Source organism: Drosophila sechellia, chromosome 3R, assembly GCF_004382195.2.
Source record: "Drosophila sechellia strain sech25 chromosome 3R, ASM438219v1, whole genome shotgun sequence".
In the NCBI taxonomy this organism is placed as follows: domain Eukaryota; kingdom Metazoa; phylum Arthropoda; class Insecta; order Diptera; family Drosophilidae; genus Drosophila; species Drosophila sechellia.
This window is the reverse complement of record NC_045952.1, coordinates 11,678,998-11,702,674: the sequence shown is the minus strand read 5'-3', so window position 1 is coordinate 11,702,674 and position 23,677 is coordinate 11,678,998. Positions and strand designations below refer to the sequence as shown.

At 42.3% G+C, this 23,677-nt stretch overlaps 1 protein-coding gene across 1 annotated transcript; it reads left to right on the top strand.

Annotated features, from left to right (window-relative positions):
* The first annotated feature begins 8,104 nt into the window (after positions 1-8,104).
* Positions 8,105-12,632, top strand: LOC116801479. Its single transcript, XM_032721355.1, has 2 exons — positions 8,105-8,831; positions 12,327-12,632. The coding sequence occupies exons 1-2, from the start codon at positions 8,582-8,584 to the stop codon at positions 12,467-12,469; spliced, it is 393 nt and encodes a 130-aa protein (XP_032577246.1). The 5' UTR covers positions 8,105-8,581; the 3' UTR covers positions 12,470-12,632.
* The last annotated feature ends 11,045 nt before the right edge of the window (positions 12,633-23,677 follow it).

Here is a 23,677-nt window from a genome sequence, read left to right as displayed (position 1 = left end):
CTTTATGGCCGGCGCAAACGTCTTGTTTGCATTTGACACCGCGCAGGTAATAATGCGAGGCTAAACTGGCAGCCAACCAGGGACGAGGGCAGTGGTAATAGGACGCAGGATGAAGGATGAAGGACGCCGCGATTTCCCGCAGGGACAGGGCCTCAAGCCGGTGCGGAAGTGAGCGCCGGCTCCGGATGAGAAAAGGGAAAGGAAATGGGAATGGGAACGAGAGTCAAAGTCGGATTCGGAGTCGGAGTCAGTAAGACAAGGAGACACGCAGACAGCAGCGACAGACAGCCGTCAAACACGTCGTAAAATTTGTTTCTCGTTTCGCATTTGCATTGTGCAACACTCACAGATACACACTTGGATCTCCCAAAGGCGGTGTCAGGGTCAAAGTCAACTCCTGCCCTTCGATTGTCTGTACTTTCATGCCCAACTGCACTCCACTTGACTGCACCCCACTCCATACCAATCCGGAGGAACTGGCTCCATGTGTCCCTCAAGAGTTTCGCTTTCGCTTTGATCGCACTCAGCTCTCTCGTAAAATCATTTGACTGCAGTTCCTGGACGAGGAAAAAGGGAAATGGAAAATGGGAAACACAAACGATTTGTTCGGAATGAAGGGGCTCCAGTGTCTATAGTTTTCATGCATATTTTCTTCTTATAGAGGCAAATGCATGTTCATAGGCTATTGCAATTAGAACTAGACTTTGAGAGCATGAAGAATATTTAGATCTGAGTTGCATTCGATTTTTTTTATAAGATATGAACACAATTAGTTCTTAATAGAACAATATTGCCTTTCTTCATGACAATACAAAATGAAGACTGGTTATTAAAATATTAAAAAGCACAATGACGTCTTCCTGCTCCAATTCCCAACCCACATTATCGTGGGAAGATCGGTTCGGTGGGTGTCACACTTATAATGAATAATTTGTATTATTGTCACCAACAATAAAGGCTTTCATTGGCCTTTCCCCTCCGCTCCTCCTTTTTAAAAGAAATAGAGCTATAGCTATAAAAAGAATTTCTTCCATTTTTAACGATTCCCCAATTTGAATAAGTTAATTAACAAAATTAATATTCAAATGGGTTTATGGCCGAAAGGGCGGCTTATGGCTTCATTATGTGTGTGCCCGGTCTCAGAGTCGGGCTAAAATTTAAATTCGGACAACAATAAACCTACCACAAAATATATATAATCGTCTTGGACAAATTCACATGCAATATATCCGAAGAAAGAATCGAGACAATATGGTTAGAGAGAAGTTCATTGGCCAGTCGCCATAAAAAAAATTTCGGTTGTGTGTGCGCTGGGTTTTTTGGGTTCTCGGATTCTCGGGTTCTCCGGCCGGAGATGCTGCGCGTCCGAATTAAATGAAATTAAATAAAATTAAATTCATGTTATCCAATTAGACACAGGGGTCCCGCACCACGATCGTTAATGATCTTTCTCCCAGCTAATTATGATACGTCTCGGCCAGCGCTCGGCACCTTTAATGGCCCCGAATCTCTTTATTCTCGGAACCCTTTTTTCGCTGGACCCGCACCGTTTTCCCTGTAAGCCAGCCAGCCAGTCAGCCAGCAACCGGAGACGAATCACAGATATACGCGGCCCGATTCCGATTCTAAGTAAACTGAAAAACTAAGCTCGGATTGGATCGAGGCTCTGGCGGTGGCGATGAGGTGACTTAGCGGCATTTGTGACTTTTCCAAACAAGTTTTCTCATTCCTGTTTGCGTTTGATCGTGGAAACGTGTTCTGGGGGATTCTTACGAAAACAGAAACAGCAAGAAGAACCAGCCAGAAATTGGGCAACAGAACAGCCGACAGAATCATCCAAGCGAGAAATACAACAGATACAAGGGATACAAGATACGAGATACACACACAGCGAACTCATCCCATCCCGGGCCATAATTAGAACAAAGAGCGGACGGAGCATGGAGGGGCTGAAAAATGAAATATCGTGCTGACAGCTTCCAAGCGAGACATTTTGTGGAAAGTCGTCAGGGGCCATGTATCTGTAGCTGTATCTGTATCTGTATCTTTTTCTGAATTTGTATCTGAATCCCTAAGATGTGTGTCGGCTGCTCTCATTCCCAACATGGCCACCGCCCCTTGCCCCTTTGGAATTTGTTTACCCAGCGTTTCCATTTTTGTATTTTTTTTTTGTTTTTGGCAATATTCCTTTGGGACGCATCCATTGTTGATGCAATTTATGATCGGGAATTGCTTTGTTTAATTATGTACACAAAATGTCATTGCTCTTTGCCTGGCGCAAAAGTAATTGACGGTACTGGCACATTGTACAGTTTAATGCCCAACTGTTTGTAGAACATCTAAGATGTGCCATAAATATGTCATCGGGCTGAGTATATAATAATAGAAATAGCTTTCAAGATTTTAACTTAAATCTTTGTTGTCTGGCGCGTGTTTCTGCTTAAAAGCTTCTTTAAAATTCTCACAAAAAGGGTTGATCAACCTGGCCGCCACCCTTGAGCACTTTTTAAAAGGGTTAAGGAGGGCCAACCTTTTTCATTGGGGTATCAATTACAGGAGCACTAATTGAGACCCCCCAGTTAAATGACAAAATGTGGAAGCCACAATTAGCCATGATACCCCTAAATGGCCGTTTATCGTATCTGGCATTCATATAAGTTTAAGCACCTGAGAAAGTGCCGTGTCTGTACTTGAGCCATATTTTAGTACATTAAATCTAACTAGTTAACTGCCTTTTATTGCCAGCAAAGCGTTTTACGACAGACATATACGGAGCGAAAGAGAACGAGACAGCGACAGAGCGCGCGGGCCACAACTCTTTGGCAAGTGAAATTGTATGTAGATTGCATTATATATTGCAATAAAAATAAAAGTAAACACCCCTAAAATTAAAACAACACTTTTGGCCACTTTATGGTGGGTAACCATAGTCAGCGGTGGTTTTCAGTCTGAGTGGATCGTAGTGGAGCATGCAAGTGGCTCCGAGTGGTTTTATGATCGGAATTAAGTCGACGGAAAGTTGAAATACCCGTGTCAGGCGTTTGACTTCTGTCTGCTTACTGTTTCAGTTGGTTTTTTTTTTTTTTGGGCTTTTGCAGTCACATAAACGGCGCTGGATAGCTCCTTAAAATCGGGCATTACTTTCACCTTCTTTGGCAGACAAATCCACTCCTCCAACGACAGGCGACGACCTTGGGGCAACTCATAAATTTAATTACAAAGGGCTGTGTGGCCTGCGACAGTGGGGGCCATAAAAATAGACACATTTGCAGTCGAATTGCTGCCTTGCCGCTTCCGTTCAATTCAAATTCCACTCAGTAGCCACTCAGTTGGCCAAAATCGACGGCCATAAAGTGGCCAGCTCCTCTGAACTTGAACCACATATGCGAGTGATGACTTTTTTAATGGCACTTATTGCGCAAAGGTTCTGGTGCATCTTTGCTTGGTGGATGAACTCCCCAAAAATCCCGATTGATCCTTAACCCATTGATGCAGCCGGTCCATCGGGCAGACGCACCTCTTGTTTGTTTGACAGGCTTTATGGCCAGTGGGCCAAAGTGTTAATTGCCCCGCTCTGCTCCAATAAGGTGTTAATACCATCTTTATGGGCATTAAATTGGCCACCAGTTAAAATTCCAGCAAACACGACGAGACACGAGTTATGATGTCGTTAGGCTATTTGATGGCGTCTCAGCACATCCCCACATATTTGTACTCTGCCATCTGGGAGTGTGATAAAAGAGCCGGGAATTTTATGGCGAATTAATTGTCACAGAACGAGAAATAGCCCGAATCAAATCGGCCGGAGATTTGTGCGTGGCATTATTGCATGTATGCAAATCGATGATGAGAGAGGTTTTTCTACTTTCAACTTAACGAAATTGAAGCGCAGCAGCTTAGCCCAAAGCTCAGGCATAAAACCCCGTCATTCCCAAAAAAAAAAAGAAAAAATAAAGTGAAATCATCAATTCTGCTTTTCCAGCGCTCTTTTGCTGTAAGAAAATTCCCAGCGGGGGATGGAAACTTCGCTATATTGTGTTCCTATTTCTTGTTTGGAATTTTCTTTCTCGCCTCCTTCACTTATCCCTCGTTTCCTTTTTAAAGGCAACTGCCTCATTTACATAAGCATAATTTCCACATAGAATAGTTACATAGCTAAGCAGCACAAAGAGATATAGACACACACACACATATATATATAAATGGAGGGATTCAGCAGGAGCCACCCCTTCGCTGCCCCTTCCGCCCAGCCTGCCGACATGCCTGGCAGCCAAAGTCAGCAAAATATTTATTCAAATAGCGTGCGCGTCTCCGGCTCCCTAAAGGTTAATTTCAGTTTCGCTACATCAACGGCCTCCTCCACCCAGCGCACCACCCAGCGCACCACCCACACAACCACCCACTTCCGCTGGCTGCCAGAGTGTTTGGCCCAAACAACCCCCACACAACGACAGGCGGTCGCGATAAGCAAAGTCAAAAGCATTCAAGGATAAAGGAAAAAGGACCAAAAGACAGAGGGAGAAAATGGCAAAGAGGAGCGAACGAGATGGCGAACGTGGGGCTGGGGTGGAAAAGTGGGCGCCAACGCTTGAGGGCGGCTCGGGAAAAACACGAAACGAACCACCCCCAAGGACCAAGGGTAGCCGAGTTTGAAAACACTTTTGCTGACGTTGTCGCTTGCTGAACACACACACACACACACACTCCGCAAACACCCACACAAACAAGGTCGAATGTTGTGGGGGTGGCCATGGGTGGCTGGGCTGAAATATCGATCCCTCTTGGGTCGTTGCCTGCACTCAATGAGTCCTCATTTTACTTTGTTCCTTTGTACTCCCCGTATATATAGGTTTTGTATCTTGCAGATAGACCGCAAGCAAACAATCCTGAGAAATGGAAAACGCAGATATCGTGGGCCTTATGGATACCTATTAACGCATTCCTACACAGCAAGTGACAACTGCCATTACTTTTTATTCAGATACGCTGCCATCCATGCAGACATTATTAATTGAATTATAAATTTAACTTTTTATCGTTGTCTCTGCTCAGCTGCAGGTTGCCTGCACCCAAAGAACTCTGAAAACGATCCAAAGACTACGTGATAAGCCTGAAAATGTTAAAAATGCCCGCCTCTCCCGAAAATTGTTTCTTTTTCCCTCGATTCCGTGGAATTCCTGCTGACTAACATGGCGAGGACCTCAAGCTAATTTTCATTTGGGTGCCGGAGAAGAAGTCAACTAAATGATGCACAGTGGGATTAGCTCACAGAAACATATCATAAAAAACTTTAGTTTTCTGAAAATCAAGTACGAAAACAACTTTTTCCAGCCATAAAAAGATTTTAGGCACAAGGACTCCTATTCTTGAATATCTACATATTGATATTAGTTTATATCAATTAATTTTTCTGGTCTTATCCACTGTCCGCGGAAGGGAAAAAATACCTAATTCCCCATCAGAGCTCGATTAGCCAACGGAGGAGAAAAGAGATAAAAAGTCGAACCGGTCCGCTGGTCGTCCAGTGCAACAGTCCATCCCTCCGTCCATCCGTTCCATGTTCCCCTGTCCAGCGGACAGACAATGAGAGGAGGAAAAGACATGCGAGTAGAAAGCCACAATCAGAAATTTAATAATGGCTGCACAAAAGACAGCACGAAACGCGTTGACGTGCACATATTTTATGGGTTTTATACAGGCACTGGCAGAGTACAGTACGGGTATCTCGTATCCGAGTATCTGACGGATGCACATGTTTCGCCCGGTCGGCGAGGGAGAAAGGTGAAACGCCGGCAATTGAAGCTGCCGAATGAAGTCATCGAAAAATGGCCACCGGCGGCCTTTGCACTCACCGAAAACCGAAAACTGTTAGTCGGGGAAAGCAGAAAGCAGGCGGACCGCTCACCTGCCCACCTGCTCCCTGAGCGACCTGCTGCTCGTCCGTCCGTCCTTCGATATCCAAGCCCCGATCGTTAATATGGCGGCCATATAGGCAGGAGTCCGACTTGAAGTCCGATTTCTGCCACCGATAAACCCTGGCAGCGTGTTTTCCTTACTTCTCGTTTTATTACTTCATAAGTGGAACTTGGCTGCTATTTTCTTGTTGTCGTGCACGATTTCCCCTTTGTTCTGGGGAAAGTCGTTAAAAATGGTACTTCTTTTGGATAAGCCACATACGCCCGGTTTTTTTTTTTTTTTCATTTTTCGGGATAGGTTTTCGCGTTGGGAAAGTCTGCCAAACAATGGGAATGGAGTTGTAAATGTCAGGACTTTGAAATGCATTGCTTAATCGAGGATGCACCTGACTCCATATCGGAGTGCAGATGGCGTCAGTCTGGAGCTGCAGCCTCTTCAGATGCACCCGAAAACAGAGGTAGTTAGGCGATAGTGGGTAATTAGCTCACTTGTTCGATTTCTCACGGTCATAAAATGAACTCACTTCAACTTTCGAATGAATTCATTATCCCCGAATGGCCTACATCGACGACACCCAAGTGGTCAAATCCACTCATAAGCGACTTTTTCCACGCTTTTGTGATTTTTGGCAATTGATTTAATGTGTCATTCATAGATTTTTATTGCGTCGTTTTATTGCCGTCTTTAACTTCCGATTTACCACAATTGGCCCGCTCGGACACTGTCCTGGCCGCCCAGCGCCCACCACCCACCGCCCCCGGACACGCCCACTGCGCACCAGGGTCCTGTGTGTGGGATCTTAACAGGGAAATCATGTACTCGCCGTACTTTACTTTATTTATTGCCATTTTTAATACAGCCCGCCTCGCCAGCCTGGACACTTTAACGCCCTCCGCTTGTCGCGAATGCGGATGGTCGTGTCGGTGAGGAGGAGGAGGGGTGCAGGAGCAGGATCAGGGGGCAGACCACTTTATGTTACAATAATGCTCCCCTGACGCTGGGCACAATCGAATTGTCTCGGCCATAAAAATCAAAAGGTATTTCGGTTTGACTCTGGGATCGGGCTTTTGCATGGCATCGATTCGTGCGGAAAACGCCCTTAATTATGGGGATATTTTACTTTATTTAATTTCCACTTACCAGCTTTTTATTGATACAGTTATTTGGGTAGTGCTTTTGGTCAAAATCTGCAACAGAAATGAGGAAAATAGATATAAAGATGTTATCATACATATATTAAAAAAATTATTTTATTGCGCTCAGTTTTTTTCTATGTTCAATTATACCTTTATTAGAACGAAATAAACAATTGCAATACGGTTTACGTTTTAGAAAAATAAATTTGTCGTTTGAAAAATATACTGAAACTAATTTACGTTTGAATTCCCATTGAAATGGAAACTATCCATCATCTATAATATAACTAAAACATGTTTATTGGTCCATAAATTGTAGGGGAAATCGCTAAAATAATTAGGATCTATTAAGTTATTAACCATACAAATTTTCCTTTGTCAAAATACCGTGCCTAATATAGTGAAATTATATTGCGCAATGTCGTCAAATACTTTATTATATAATAAATATTAAAATAACGATTATGTCAGCCATTACTCATCCGAATTGAGATGCAGAACTCACCGCCTTTAATGATTCTATGAACTGAGTGATAAGACCAGAGGAATATTTCACCCAATCACTTAATAATTTGAAACGAAATCGTCGAACTCATAAAAATCCGTTGGGTAGCCGTCATTAAATATCGGCCCGGAATTATTTTTCAAATGCAGTTATAAATATTTTGGTGTGCCCGGACTCACAATGTAATGAACTTTTCAACACGGGTGAATTTCAAATTCCATTATTTACGGCCACTGGTCAATATGTTTAATTAATCGGCATTATTTTTGAATCCCCCCGCACACACTCGCGCACTCGTCCCTCGAATTGGGGATCGGTTTGTGTGTATGGGATTTGTAAACTGGATCGTCAACGGATTCGAAAGCAGGAGTGGCGATTATTCCAGGCGTAGGACGTCGATGGAAAACTCAAGGGCGGGCGGAACACAGAAAATTATTCGACGGAGGCGCGAACGCGACATGCGCATGCGATAACGACTCCGAAATTGTTAGAGAGCAACTAACACTAAAAAATTAAATTCAATATTTTGTTGTTTAGACAAAGCCGCAGCGAATGCGAACGCGAACGCGAAGAGAGCCGATCTCGCAGTTCCGATCTCCAAACCGCCGAACCCGAGCGCCACAACTGGGAGGAGGGGCCTTCCCAAGGGGGGGCTGTTTCACACAAAACATTTTTTTTTACTTAGTATTATTTTGGGTTTTATGGCCCCACTGGCAGACAGAAAGAGACACAAAGACGCGAACAAGTGAACATTCAAATGGGAGCCGCGATCGCGGAGGGGGGTTTTTCGTTTTTTTTTTTTCTCATTTTTCTGTGGAAGGGAGGGGGGACGGGAGACTCAACGATCGTACCGCCAAAGTGCAAGAAGTATATTTTTCTGTTTTTGCCTTTTTACATTCGCGTCGCTTCCCTTAATTTTAATTATAACATGCTGTCTGCGAGTGTGTGCATCCGTGTGATCGCGGCCATTTCCAAAGACACTCGCTCACACACACACACACACGCATGAGACACTCGTCGCAGTATGACAAGCCCACAATTGCTCGCACATACCACAGAGCTTATGGCCTATAGCGCACACTATACAGAGCCAAGTATTCGTATTCGTGCAGTGCCCATTAAGGCCGCTCGAAGGCAAACTTTGCACATCTCGGCGGACTTTTCGGTTGGCTGCCACAGCGTCGGCGGCAAGCGTTGCGTGAAAAGTCGCAAGGAAGAGGCACACCGAAATATACCTCAGGAAACAGAACGTCGATATAAATCACGAGATATCAGTTCGTTGCTTATATATCCATATACTTGTTTAAGATTTCCTTAACCAAATATTTATATTTTAAATTTGGGCCAAACCATGAAGCAATGGTATCCCACAACATTAAACAAATAATTAATTTTGCCTTTTTTTTTTGGCTTTTTTTGACTTTTGCTATGTTCATCATTACTCCCACTTGATGATTCCGAGTGCTCTCGAACTAAATGAATTTAATTTATTCAGTAATATTTCAATTAATACCCCTTTCACTACTTTTCATAGCAACTGACTACCACTCATGAGATCTCTTTAGTTTCCTATTTCGAAACTTTTTCTCAGTGAATCGGAGCGGGAGAAGAAGCGAACACTACGCGGCTGCTTGATGGCCCATTCAGCTGGCCAAAACTCATTTGCATAGGGGCCGGGCATTAATGGCCAGCGTTCTGGCCGATTCATGAAACCCGAGGCTCGTTTGAATAGCAAATAGATGTGCCTGCCAAATGGGAAGTTGCGATGGGATGCTGTCTGCATTAACTTAATCCGAAGGCTAGTTAGTACGTTAGTACTAGCTCAAAGAAAGTCAACTACTAGCCAACTGCGCTGTGTGACTGTAATTTGCTGGGGGTATGAGTTTGAGTAGAGGTAGGGGTATCGTAAAAACGTCTTCGGCATCCTGATTCGTGCTCCCAAAACCCGTTTGTCCGGCTCTTGGCCTGCCAATCAAATGCAAACCTGTTTCGCGTCAAGTGCGAAAACAAAAAGCCAGCTTTGAAATTGCAACTAAACTGAAAATCAAGTTGAGCTTTAATTAAAAACCTGGAAAATACAATTAAAAAATACCCGCCAGCCGCAGCGGCAGCAACCTGTGCAATTAACAGTGGCAAACTGCGGAAAAGACATAGTAAGAGGGGGATAGGGGATCGACAAAACAAAATTGTAGAAAAGTCTTGGCCAAGAGTGATGTGTGTAATTGGCCATCCAACTGGCAAGTGGCATAGTCTGAGCCAAAGGCTGCACATATCTACATATATTTGTATCAGTATCTGCTGGCCGTGAGCAGAAGTACGGACACTGATGGCCGGACCGGGGGACCGCCTTCCCCACTACCCCTGCCCACCACCCGATCGACGGCCTTGGAGGCTGATTGCCATATTACCTGCCTTTGGCCCTGGCGCAAACCGACGAGAGAAGCGCGTAACGAGCGACAGCTCTTTGCTTTTTCGAGGAGAAGTAATAAGCGTGTTTCATAAATTGAAAGCTGCCGCTGCTGCTGCCTCTACCGCAAAGCAAAACGAAGAAAAAAATTATTAAGGCAAGCGGGGGAAAAAATACAGAAAAAAACGCCATTTAGATTGCAATCTGGAAAGCGTTCGCCTCAAAAAATGGCCGTCGCACACACGAAACAAAAACTCGGCCATAAAACGCTTCAAAATTGCGGCTCTGAGCCAGAAAACAAAGCAGCAACAGCAAAAAAGAAGACTACAGAAGCAGCACACAAAAAATGCGAGTAATTATTTTTATTAAAGCAAAAAAAAACAACGAGATGGCCAACGGTTGCGATTATGACCCCTGTCCCCCTTCAACTCGCCTTAGTACACTTTCTGTGCTGGTTTAATTAAGTTGGTCACACTCGGAGGGGAAAAACACGTCAGAAGAGGGAGGGGAATATGAAGTACTTACTGAACCACACTCATGTAGAATCTTCTGACTTAGCACTCTGCTCAGAAAATGGAAGTATGATGAGTGATTTCAGATTTGAATTTTCAAACATTCTGTACTTAACCTTCGTAAGAACTAAGTCACATATCAGGTGTGTGCTTTTTTTTTATATTAAATGTATGTTTTTCACTGCTCCTAAAATAAAACAATTTAGAATAAATAGGACCAACCAACCACCTTTGTGTCCGTTAATGTATAGAACAAAATATGCCATTTAGCCAGCCCATTTGGTTGAATTATTGAATTTGCAAATAACTCTATCCGTGCACATGTTTCATTATCATGTTCGATAAGACACCCCTGTGTTAAGCTGCCCTTTAGACCCTAGATTAATGAAAAGCCATGGCACCGCAATTCAAAATCACAGAAATACCCAAAAACACTTATCAATTGGGAAAATACGATGATGGCTCAATCTCCGCTGGGCAAAGCAACCAAGTAATTACCCATTCAGTGGAAAGAGGGGGAAAACTGCGAAACTATGCGGAATATGCAACTGAAACAACAGCCAATGTCAGCAGTGTCGAAAGGAAGTCGAAAGCGAACCGAGTTGGGAGGAGCAGTATAAATAGCAGTTTTCCATCCACCATAAATAATGTTAAGCGCCACGGCTGAGAGAAAAACATGCACGGTCCATTAACTTTTTGCGGAGTGGTTCGCAGAGTGGTGCGAAGGAGATTCTGGCTTCCACGTCATATCACACAGAAAACAAAAGAAATCCGGTGAGAAAGAAATTGAAAACATATATTGATAATTTATAATAGAAAAGTCCAAAATATATTATGGAAAATCTTGAATATGATTTTGCAAAACATGGAAATACTGTTGACTTAGCAAAGATTTGACTTTGTTTTCAAGACAAATTTCTCTAAGTGCAACTAGTCAACCTCGACACCAAAAGCCACCTCTTCACCGACGATGGGCTGACATTTTGAAAGCTGCGCGAGATTTGCGGCCGGGGGAAATGTGCCGCAGTGGAAAAGGCCAGAGGGAAAACAAGTTGGAAATTCAGTTTTTACTTTTTGGTAACATTTTCACGGACTCCGCACTCGACTGGGATTGCCATTGTGAGTGTGCGTGAGTGCGGGAGCCAAAGGTTGAGTTAAGGTTAAGTGGGTTCAGATTGGAGCTGAAAATACACCTTTTGGCCAACGTTTCTGCTCTGATGCCTGACCACAGGCTAGCAATTCCTTTTATAATTCATATTATTATTTTAATTACGCTCGCCCGCTGCGCTGCTTCCTCTCAATCTTAAGTGCCAATAAAATTAATTGTGGAGCGGTTAAGCCGCCTAGGATTGTGCATTTAGTTACAAAGCGCGGATCATTAAAGCTGCATCAAACAGTGTGACTCACGCGGCGATGGTGTCAAGTTCGCAGTGCCTAAAGGTTAAGGGCAGCGATGAGTTTTGCACTCTCCGGGATTGGAATGCACCATGCAGAAGATCAAATTCAAATCTTTTTATCATAGCACTCTAAAAAGTATGTGTTTTATATGTTCTTTAATTTTCCGACGGGAATAATACATTGCAATGGCATATTTATTATTAATATATCAGAAAAGTCAATTACTTTTTGTAAAATATAAATTAGTGATCCTTGCAGAGTTGATCTGGTTTTCCATCCGTCTATCCGTGTATTCAATTTTTTTGGAATAAAATGACTAAATTTACGGAATAAAAATGTACAATGTTGGGAAAGAATTTTAATGTGTTGACATTATGAACCGTATCTAATTATGTATCTCTATCTTAACATTTCAATTTAGCTAAAAGAGTTTTCCCTTAACATTTTTTCAGGCAAGAAAAGTGCAGCAGCTGCCTGGAAAAACAAAAGCAACGAAACACCGGGCAAAGCAGCGCAGCCGGCGTCGACGTTACGAGTGAGCGGCGAAGTCACCACGACGGAACTCACCTCAGCCGGCCATAATGGCTATGGCTGAAATGAGTGCAAGTGAGTAGGCGATACGGCGATCGTCAAGTGAGAGCGAGAGGCAAGAGTAATGGCGGCGGCATGGCGCCGCAAAAGAGCACTGCCCACTTTTGCGAGAGCGTGAGGGAGATAGTACAGCACATGCACTGTTCGAAATGGATAAAAAAAAAAACCAAAACCCTATAAAAATAAACGCTTTTTAATTGCCACCGATGAATCAGCGGCGAAATGTCAGAGCAGAGAGTAAAATACCAAACAATGCCGAAAATGCACAATCAAATCAGAGCCCCACGCCTAGTGAAAATATTGCTAATATAAAAATATTTTGTTGGCTCGTAAAAAACACAGGCAGTAGCGAAGGTATGGGGAGGGGGAGGAAGCCCAGTCTATACCACCAAAACGCAAATACAATATTTTAAGGTCTAATTTTTTGACGAGTTTTTAAACGATTGTAAAACTCTTTCCCCCGCACACTCACACACACTCTGAAACACAACGGGCTTTCCTCGCTTTTACGATTGCGAGGGCCATTCATGTGTTTTGGGCGAGTGAATTATGGGCCAGTCGCAAAAGACAGTGCGGGATGGTAAATGGGTATAGGGTATGGTATCTTTTATGCTAGAAGTCAGTGTGACAAAGCCGGCTAAACTGCGAGGCGTTTATTACGTGAGTTATGACACCTTTGCCAGCCATTCTGGCACACGACCAGACAAACTATTAACAATGCCAAATTAATTGCAAAACAATAAAAGCCGCACTGAATACTGCATAGAAATGAGCGATTCTGATTACGATTTCGCATGGGATCCGCATCGTCAGGTAGCCCTCGTAAAAATGCCAATTACAAAAATCACAACAAATCATAAAATTTTTTTTTTAATTGCACGCCGAGCGGCGGCTTTTGGCATTTCCCATTTGCCGTGCTGCCAATCATCAATCAGAGTGCGGTCGGGCCATCAATCAATCAATCTGCACGATAGCCGCAAAGTTTATTTAATAATCAATTCGCAGTGAATAAATTCCAGTGCATATGTGTATATGCGAATACGACTCTATATAGGGCCTATTCGACGATTCGATTGGCGGTAGGAGCTATCGAGGTGCTAACAAGGTTTTGTTTTATGAACCAGCCCATAAATACACTTGTTCTACGCGCTCCCCCGCTCGCATGCACGAACATATTGTAAAACAATTATCACCTGTTGCAAATTATTCGGATTTTATGCCCGCCGCGTAATATCAGTGGCTGCTACGCTCCGACGTCCGCTCCACCGCCATCCGCTCATAAATACTGCAGAGACATCATAAAAATGTTTGAAGCTCCGCCGACAACAACAGCAACAACACCGAGCCCCATAAATCCTGATTATGGTCTCTGGATTTATTGCACGTGGCGGGCTGCCCAAAACACCGATCGCCCTTTTGCACGGAAAGTCTGTGGGATTTGTGGGATCCAGGGGGAGCCGGACATTTGTAGCTACAAATGTTCCCCCTTTCGCCGAATCAAAATGCACTCAAATCAAGAAAGATTGCTGCTCGTAGATAATATTTATTGAATATTTTTCGGGCTCTGCGCCATAATTGTCACTGTGACTTTTTTCTCCGAAATTTTAAATGAATTGAACCATTTCAAAAATTTTAGTTTATTAATCCACTTAGAAATTCAGTTTTAATCACCACAACTAAAATATATTTTTACATAATAAAATGTATCTTTCAAAATGGCGCAAAGAGATCAATGAACAATGCGCATTTTTCAGCAGCCAAGTTCCACAAACAATCAATAAACAGCCTTTACAATACCAATTATTGACTGCATTATTGCGTTTTCATTGCAGCCATCGGACCGGTAAACAAACTTGTTTCTTTGTCCAACTCTTGTAAATAAAGTCGAACATTGTTTATGGAAACATTTTTGGACAAATAAACAGGACCAGGTCGCTGAATGCAAATGAACTGATTTAATGTCTTTGGCGTTTTGGCCAGAGCTATACCATTTCTGGTTTATTTGCCTGCCGGCAGTGTGTTCACCTCCCGACCGGCTTCTGAACGAAAAAAAAGAAAACATAATATGGACAACTATGCTGAAAAACTATGGAGATGCGAAGGAAAGCCCAATGGCCGTTTGTATGGCACTCTGACTAATCAGGCAAACGGGCGACTGGGCCCAAATAAAAAGTGACACTTTTATAGGGCACTTCGGAATGCGCCGCGGGTTGTCCAGAAAGCCTACGCTGTATGGCATAGTCTATAGTCTATGGTCGAGCATAACCAGACGCATTTGCATTTGCCGCCGTACTGGTGGACACGACATTCATTTGCATACATACATGCATCTGCCAGATGCAAGCCAAAACATCCACGACTAACGAGGCGGGGACAAAATGTAAAGGCGTTTTATGGATGCGCAGAGTCAGTGTCCGAAAAAAATGAAACGAATAACTGAAAATTGTAGAACGGCCACCCTGCGAACTGTATCTGTATCTAATGGATGCGAGAATATATCTCGAGGGCGAGTATCTTGAAAGAATTAGGGCATGGACATGGGCATGGCCTGCACGCGCACCAAATCAAAATATGTATTTGTATATTTATACAACAGAAATGTCAAGCCCGGAGAGCCCGTCCTCTGCCCCCGATTCTGCTCCCCGTCGAGCTCTATTTGCGTCCAGTTAACGCGACCGGGTCATAAAAAGAATGCCGTCCGTGCGTCGGCCCAAAAACGGTACAACTCTCGCCGCGAGCTGAGATTCAAATTTTCCGTTTAGCATCCCAGTTTCCCCTCTGAACAATTCGTTTTATGATTTTATTGCATTTACGCATATTGCCCTCCGTTGTCGATGTCGAAGTCGATGCCCAACTGATTTATGGTGGCGACGGTTGGACGAACCGAGAACTGGAGAACCCTTTTCGCCCTTAGTCTCCTTCCCAACCCAAAATTGTTACATGCTCGGCATATTCAAAACTCAAACAAAGCCGAAGAGACCGTGAACAATGAAATTAGAGCAACACATTGAGGGTGACTGGCGAGATAGAACGGGTCCATAGATATTGTACACAAAAGGATTGTTTGCTTATGTAACTTTCTAAAATATACCCCCTCTGCTTGCTATTCCGTGCTCCGGAGGCTGTTTCAGTTGTAAATTACACTGCACGAGGGGAAGTCAGTTTTTGGTGATTTTTGAGAGAGTGAAAATACTGAACAATTTGAAGGAATAATATAAGAAAAAATTATATAGTTAGTTAAGCAGACAGAAAATACTCATTACAAATTTAAACTTTAAATATATTGGTAACAAGTACTTAATTCTGTGTGCAACACCAAAACTTTATATATTTTAATTGAACCTTTCTCCATTCAAACGTTTTATTACATTTTAAAAAAAGCTTTTTTACTTCATCTTATGATTTCTTTAAAGTCGATAACAATGTGATTGTCTAGACTTCAAAAACAAATTCCGCCTTAAATTTGTAAGAGGTTTTTATCGATTTAAGTAGTTAATAGCAGTACAGCCGCCACTCAGCAGCCAGTAATTATTGGTTTATTTCAGATTTGGCTGAGCTCAGCAAAACTATGTGCCAACTAATAACTACAAAAACTTCAAATGCCATCAAACCGAGGGCATGAAAAGTTTAAAGAAAAGATAACAAAATATAAAACTACCTCGACAACAACAGTCGATGAGGAGGAGGTTCGAGATTCGAGGACCAGCGAAGAGGCATAAAAAATTCAACGAAAACACTGGACAAGATGGGATGGTATAGGATTGGGAATGTGGTCGGGGTACTTTGAATGGAGTGGCTGCCCAACCTTCATGCCTATAAATCCATCGAAATAATGGATCGGATAAGAGGCGCGCATTCGAGATGAGTTCCAGTCGCGCCGTCAAGTGGGTTGAGTGCCCACACGATGGTCATTCCCATTTCCATTGCCATTCGCATTGCCTGAGATACAGATACAGACGGTTGGGCAAATGAAAAGATTGAAAGATGGGGCGATGGAAAGACTGGCTGGAAAGAGGGGCCTCGTCCTCAATCTTCGCTGAGCCACCGCAACGAATGGGCCAACGAGGTTGGGAAGGGGCTGCAAATGGGGCCGGCATTGGGTATATCTGGCAGTATCTGTATCTCTCGGATACACTTGGCTTGGCTTGGCCCAGCCCGGCCGGTTCAACGTACGTTCCAAGTGCAACGCCAGCGGAAATGGCAGCGACAAACCGAGAGGAAAATGGCAACAACTATGGCGCATCGAAAGTGGCTTTTAACCCCTGTTGCCCGACAGCCGCCATCTGGACCATATGCCGCCATCCCAATACCTAATCGTAACACCCGAGCGCCGAAAACCCTAACCCACCACCCGAGCCAACCTCGTTTTTGGCCTCATCAAAAATTCCAAATACGTTTCAAATTTAATATGTGCATTTATCCCGGTCGGCGGATCGCAGTTTCTCCACTGATTGCGAGTGGTGCTCGCTTCGCTCCTTGGCGCTCCTTTATGGGGCTTAAATATGTATAACCCCAGGGCTCCGTACGTGTCTGCGTTATACGTAATATTTCGACTAAAAATTCACGCCCTGCGTTATTCTATCAACACCTCTGCATTGTTGTTGTAGTGTTCACCCCTTGCCGCCGCTGGAAAAGCGATGGCGGACTCGCATACGAAATGAGATTTGTGGGAACCCAGCACGAAGTTTTCAGAGTTTGGGTCCCAGGATTTTCTGGCGGGGATGCGGAGCAATGGGGATTAGGGATAAGTCCCGGGCCGGGCTTACGTGTCAGCTGTGTGGCTGTACACGCTGGCATAAATACATATTTGATATGTATTTCGTGCATATTTCGTTATTCAAGCTCGTAAACTAACCGAGCTCGGCTTTAGGTGCATTTTACAAAGTCATTAGCCCAGTAATAACCATATTGATGAGAAGTCTTGTTTATTTATATTAAATCATATATCAAACGGTAAATACGTGAATAGAGTTAGGAAATTCCATTGATTGAAATAATCGCTGATAAGCAAATCAATTACTTGTATATCAAACTTGGTTTCTCAATGAGATACAAACTTTGCAGTTAAATAATAAAGAAAACGAATTTATGTATGCCTGCATAAGTCTTAATTAATGCAATAATGTATTAATATAAATATAAAAATGCATAAGTACACGATGATATATATAAATTATCTAGGATAGTACATCAACTACGCATTTGGTTTTATATTATTAAAGAAAATTTCTTAGAAGTTATTTCATGGAAGTTATATTAAAAATAATATATGTATTTCTTTTATATCCTTCCTACTGTTAAATGAGAAAATTAATTTAAAAAATATAAATTTTCCCAGGCTTGTGCCTTGAAAACGTTAAGCTCATCAAACAGATGTGTGTGGGTGGCTGACTGGAAATTGGGATTTCCTTTCACATGCCACATTGAAATATATGCGAAATGCAGATGAGCCTTGATTTCAATATGGTTTTTTTAGCCAACGGCAAAGTAAAACTTGACATTTTGAGTGCCGCCGGCAAGCGAAAACCGAAAACCAAAAACAGAACAAAGACCACAAACAAAAAAAAAAAAAAAAAAAAAAAACAGAATTATAGTTCGTGTAATGAAGTTATTACGAGTCTTAATGTTGAAATTTATGCGCGGCCATTAAAAATCGAAAGACACGTTTTTCGAATATTTTAGCTTTGGCCGTCGCTGTTGCCGTCGCATAAATTAGGCGACGTGACTTGTTTGCGCCGCCCGATAACGAACCCGCTCGTAGGCCCCTCCACCACACCTCCACCCCTGAACTCCCTAGCCAACTCCGCTGGAGGAGTGGCCGATATCGGCCATTATATGGCTGGATCTCTGGATGAATTTACAATGCAAATGAGCTGGCTCAGACTTAATCGAAATGCGCGCAAAATGGAGTCGAAGATGACACGTTCCAGCGGAGTGCAGCATTTTGTGCAGGCTTCAAGAGAGCTGAACTTTGTTGCAGGTTGGCGGAACATATTAATTGCATTTTATTGGCCTGCGACTGCCGACTGACTCTGAGCCCGCGATTCTGATTCTGAATTGGAGTCCGACTGCGGCTGTTTGCAATTTAATAACGCGCATTAAAATCACAGATTTATGGGCAACACGCAATCCGATTTCACGACTGCGACCTGCAATGACGATGGCTTGGAAACCGCACATTGGCTTGGCCCGGAGCTTCTAGCTGTTTTTTTTTTTTTTAGCCCACATGCATATGGATGAGATGGCATTTTCCAATGCTTTTCCTGCCGTTTTCCCCTTCCCCGGCACTCCTTTCGAACAGCTGTCGGGGGTTAGAGAGGCCATTAAACAAACGCCGAGATAATTAAAATATCTGAAAGGCCTTCCTCGTCTTCGGGAAATTATTCGCTGCAAAACGGCGCTTTGGCCAAATTTCATTAAAACATTTTAATTGCCGCCATTTTGTGACTGGGCCGGCAACTTTTGTTTCAAATTATTCGCATTCCAGTTGAGATTCCTCGAAAATGAAACACAATTTCGAAACCCTTTTTCCCGTTCCCCCCGCGTAATCACTCTGACACGCAACCCACCCAGCAACAGCAACCAACCCGATTTTAATTCCGATACCCAACAGAAGTATCCTTTCCCCCGGCGAACACGCAATTTAAAACAGGCCTCACGCATCTCCCAACCACACGGACACACCCCATTCGCCAGAGGTTCGTCCTGCCGGAAAGGAATTGGAGTTGGAGTCGGAGTATTTTCGAAATGGGATTCAAGTGCGAAATGGCCAAGGACTTCTCCCGCCATCCACCATTCTTACTTCGCAGTCGCGCTCCCCCGTTCGATTGCGTAACTTTTCCTCTGCGTAAATGTGTAATTTCCCCAGCCGCCGCACTCTAAATTTAGTTAATGAACATTGTCGCTGTTGCGTTTGCAGGAAGGGAAAACCCGGGACAAGTCCCTGTCCCTGGACCTGAAACTCAAACTCTGAAAACAGCCCCCTGAAAACTCTGAGATGGATGTTATGTATGTATCCGACTGACATGGAAACACTCACGCACGCACATTTTTGAAAGTAAACAAAATTAGACATGATTATGTTTGTGCCGGGGGACATAAAATAAATTGGCTCCCAACTAATCCCGTCGTGCACGTGGAGCAGACTTCCCTGGGCTTTCACTTTTGGTCTACGAGGATTCGGAGGGTAATAATGGTAAAAGTTTCCTGTCGATGCGGACAAGTTAAAAAATTGAAAATAATATAATATACTATATATTATATATTATATATTAAATTGAATATACATACAATGTAGTTAAGAACAATTTTATTTCTGGTTACTAAAATCGGTTTGGTTTGCAATTAGTATTCAGTTCTCAATATGAATAATTGCTTATATTCATTTTTTGTACATATTTTTCCCGCAATAACTTAAGAACAACCATAATAGTGTTAGTTGCTCAATAAACTACTACAGATTTATTACAATATAAAAAAGTTATTAAACTTTTCGCGCATTTAAGTTAATGGTAATTAAATTAAATACAACAATTAATTACTTCTAATTAATTACTTTACTTCAACTTAATGTGATTTAATTAGATCCATAGCGATGCAATAAAATAAAATGCTGAACTTTCAATGCAGCAAAACAAATTGACGTTATTATTTTTTTAAGTGCCCGCAAAAGTCATTCAACAAAAAAGAATATATATTTCAAAAACTTATTTTCTACATTAGAATAAATTTGTTTGCATCAAAGAAACAAAACACAAGCTTCGGCAAAGGTGTGTGCCGCACATGTAAAACTCTATAAATATTCATATGTGCGCGCTTCTAAGCATTTTCAGAACCCATCTGGCAGTGGGGAAAAGCCAATTTAATTTGGGACAGTAACGGGAGAACTTGGGATGGGGCACATATAAGTGTCGATAATAATAATAATATGTAAGAGCTGCTCAGGGTCGCAGCTACACCATATGGGCCCTGTTCCCGGCGGAAGTCGCGTTCGGCCAAATGTGGAGCAAATTCTGGCGATTCTGTCCCTTCCACGGAACTGAGGAGCTTGTGCCGGCCGCGTTTTCCCAGGGAATTCAGTTGGCGGCAAATGGAATTGCGAATGGTTATGGAAATATTCGCGATCGGTGCCCCATACTTGTTACGTTGCCATGCCAGAGAACTTCTCGGAAGACGAATTTCATCTGTACGTGCACTGGCAGTTTCCCTTTTCATGCTCGCACCCATACCCATTCCCATTCTCAGTCTTGTAGGTACATGCTTGGGTGACTACGGCTTCCTTCCTCCGCAGAAACACGATTTCAAAGGCATTTCAATGGGACAACACGTCCCGCGGGGACCAACGAGGCAACTCTCGAACAATTGCACTCGAAATTGTCCAGAGATAAGACCCAACAACTGGCACTCGAGGATGGGGATGGGGATGGGGATGGGGATGGGGATGGGGATGGGGATGGGGATGGGGATGGGGTGGGGATGGGGATGGGATGGGGATGGGGATGGGGATGGGATGGGGATGGGGATGGGGAAATGGTTGTCGTCAAGCGACTATGACTCCACCCCCGCCAGCCATTCTAGACCGACTTCCTTGCATATCAACTTATATTAATAACGCATGTTCTGCAGCTTATCAATCAAAAACGAAAATTCTGGAATTCCTAAATGAGAACGTGCTTTATATTCTATATTGAGATTTAAAAAATAGACTAAATAATGTCTATTTCATATTTCAAAGGTCAGTCAATTGTTTTGGATTTTTCGAGCTAGAATTTAATGATGGCACTTAGATTTATGGTGCTTTCATCTTGATTTAAATGTCAACTTTAGCCCAGTAATTGGTTAAGACGTATATTTCATCTCTTAAATTAAGCATTAACACACAAACATGACATTAATTTCTTATTTAAAGGTTAAGCTAGTGAACCCAAAATGATGAGTAGAAAAACCCAGAAACAGCAGCAATATCTGAGCAACACTTAATAAGTTCATATTTTAATTAAAAATGTTTCAAATTAGTGATTAACAAATGATTAGGAAACCCCTAAATCCTAAAAACAAATTTAACAAATAATAAAGTGATTTGGTTATTTTAATATTTTTGAGTCTTAAGAAATCGTAATGTTACTAAGAAATATAACGCTCTCTATTGCCGATTCGGCGCACTAAAAGGATAGCTCCCAATTCACAAACCTAAGCCCGCATACAGCTCCCCTACCGGGGAAGAGCCGAACTAACAGCGTTTTAACTGCCATGACTCGGTTATCTCCGAATATAAGAATACGCGTCTTATACGCACACTCCGTCGTAACCGGTTTGAGGTACACTCTTACAAATTTTATCTTTGAATAATGTTTTGTATTATTTACAATAATAAATAGAAAAGAACAAAATTTAATCCATCAATCGACTTATATGGAGAAAAGGAAAGCATAACAACACACCTTGACATTTAAATTGATGAACTACATAAAAACGCAATCAGCCCCGTATAAAATATTAATTAACCAAGGATTATTGTTATTATTTATTATCAGCTAGTAAACTGATTTTTCCAAGAGCACATTTAGGTCAAATTTACAAAAGACTTATTCAATCAATTATATAATAAAGTTCCGCTCATAACTTGTTATTGTTGACATGAAGTTTTGAAGTAGAAAAAATGTAAATGAAATAAAAAAAGATAAATCTTAAATAGGTTTTCTATATCTATATTGTCATATAGATATATATTTCATTTTTACTAAGTGCACCACCGTTTTTCACTGTGCACAGTCCAAGTATGGACACACCCCCGAAGGTAAAAGCCACGACTCAAAGCGGACCATCATGGCCGCCGCTCGTGTGAGAGATTGGTCGTTATGGCCGACGCCGCTTAGCGGATTGTATACTATTTTATAGTACGCATGTCGGGGGCAGGACCCAAATTTTAAACCGGCTATTTGACTGCGTTTTAATCAACTCGGCGTTTTTATGAGCAGCTAGCTGGCAGCTAGCCGAACCGTAAAAGCCGGGCCACCTTGCCGCGATTAACGGATATTTATGAAATTATGGCCGCAATTACGTTGCCACAAGGGCTTAGAGGTGAGGTAGCGAAGTGTAGAACGCCAAAGCCGCACGCAACTTCGATGGCCATTCCCCGTTTGATGGCTTGTGATGGTTCTTGCTGCCTGACGACTGTGACTGGCGCTAATGACTTTAGTACCTCCCATAAATCCACACAAACAGAGCGGCATTCATTGAGCGGTTGCGCTATTAAGTGCGCCATCAACGATGGCGCTCAATTGAGGAGATTCCTCCATAAAACGGCCAAACGGCAGAAAGGCGGGAGTCCTGCTCTTGCCGGGTCGGAATGCACTTAACACCTGATCGGTAATGAAGTCCGGTCACTGTGGCGATGTGTGGGTGCTATTTTTGGTTAGTTTAGTAGGCATTTCCGAATTGGAAATCCGATGGCGGAACACGTGTAGCCCTTGGGCCCTGCCATAAAAAAGATTTATGCAATCGCACTATTTCACTTGAATTTATGTACTCTTAATGTAATCTTAATCCGATGGTGCTGCGGATTTCAGAACTGTTTCTAAGCCATAAAAACTTATCAGCTAGACATTTTACAAGATCATTAGTTTTATAGATTGAGTAATTGGCTTTATGTACTCATAATCAGCATCTATAAAGTACTCAGAATTCTTTGGTCAGGTTGAGTCTTGAAAATATTTAATTAAATTGCATTGAAATAGAAGAAACACTCTTTTAGACAAGGTCAAAATATTATAAGTATTTAAATGTTATTCGTAAGGGCAAAAGTGACTAATAGCGTTATAGGTACTTAATACAATAAGCTAAATAACATTTTGGACACCTTAAAATTGTGTTTATTAAAATATACCTTCTAATTGTCCTTTTATGTTCTGATTGTGTAGTGTCAATTTTATTAAATAAAAATCTGATGTTTCTTCTCAAGGAACTTTATATTTTTTGACACTTTTAGAGTCTTCAAACGAAAATGTATTTAAAATGGCGTTCTACAATACAATACGAAGTACAATGAGCATTGCAGCCACCAACATTAAAATATGTTAGTATTGACGTTCTTTCCTCATTCGAAACTGAACCCATTTAAAATTTTAAGAATATGCGTCTTGGTCATTATTCAGTATTTCGAACAAGAACAGCAATGAGTGATGAATGTTTTGGAAAACCTTGAACACTTAAC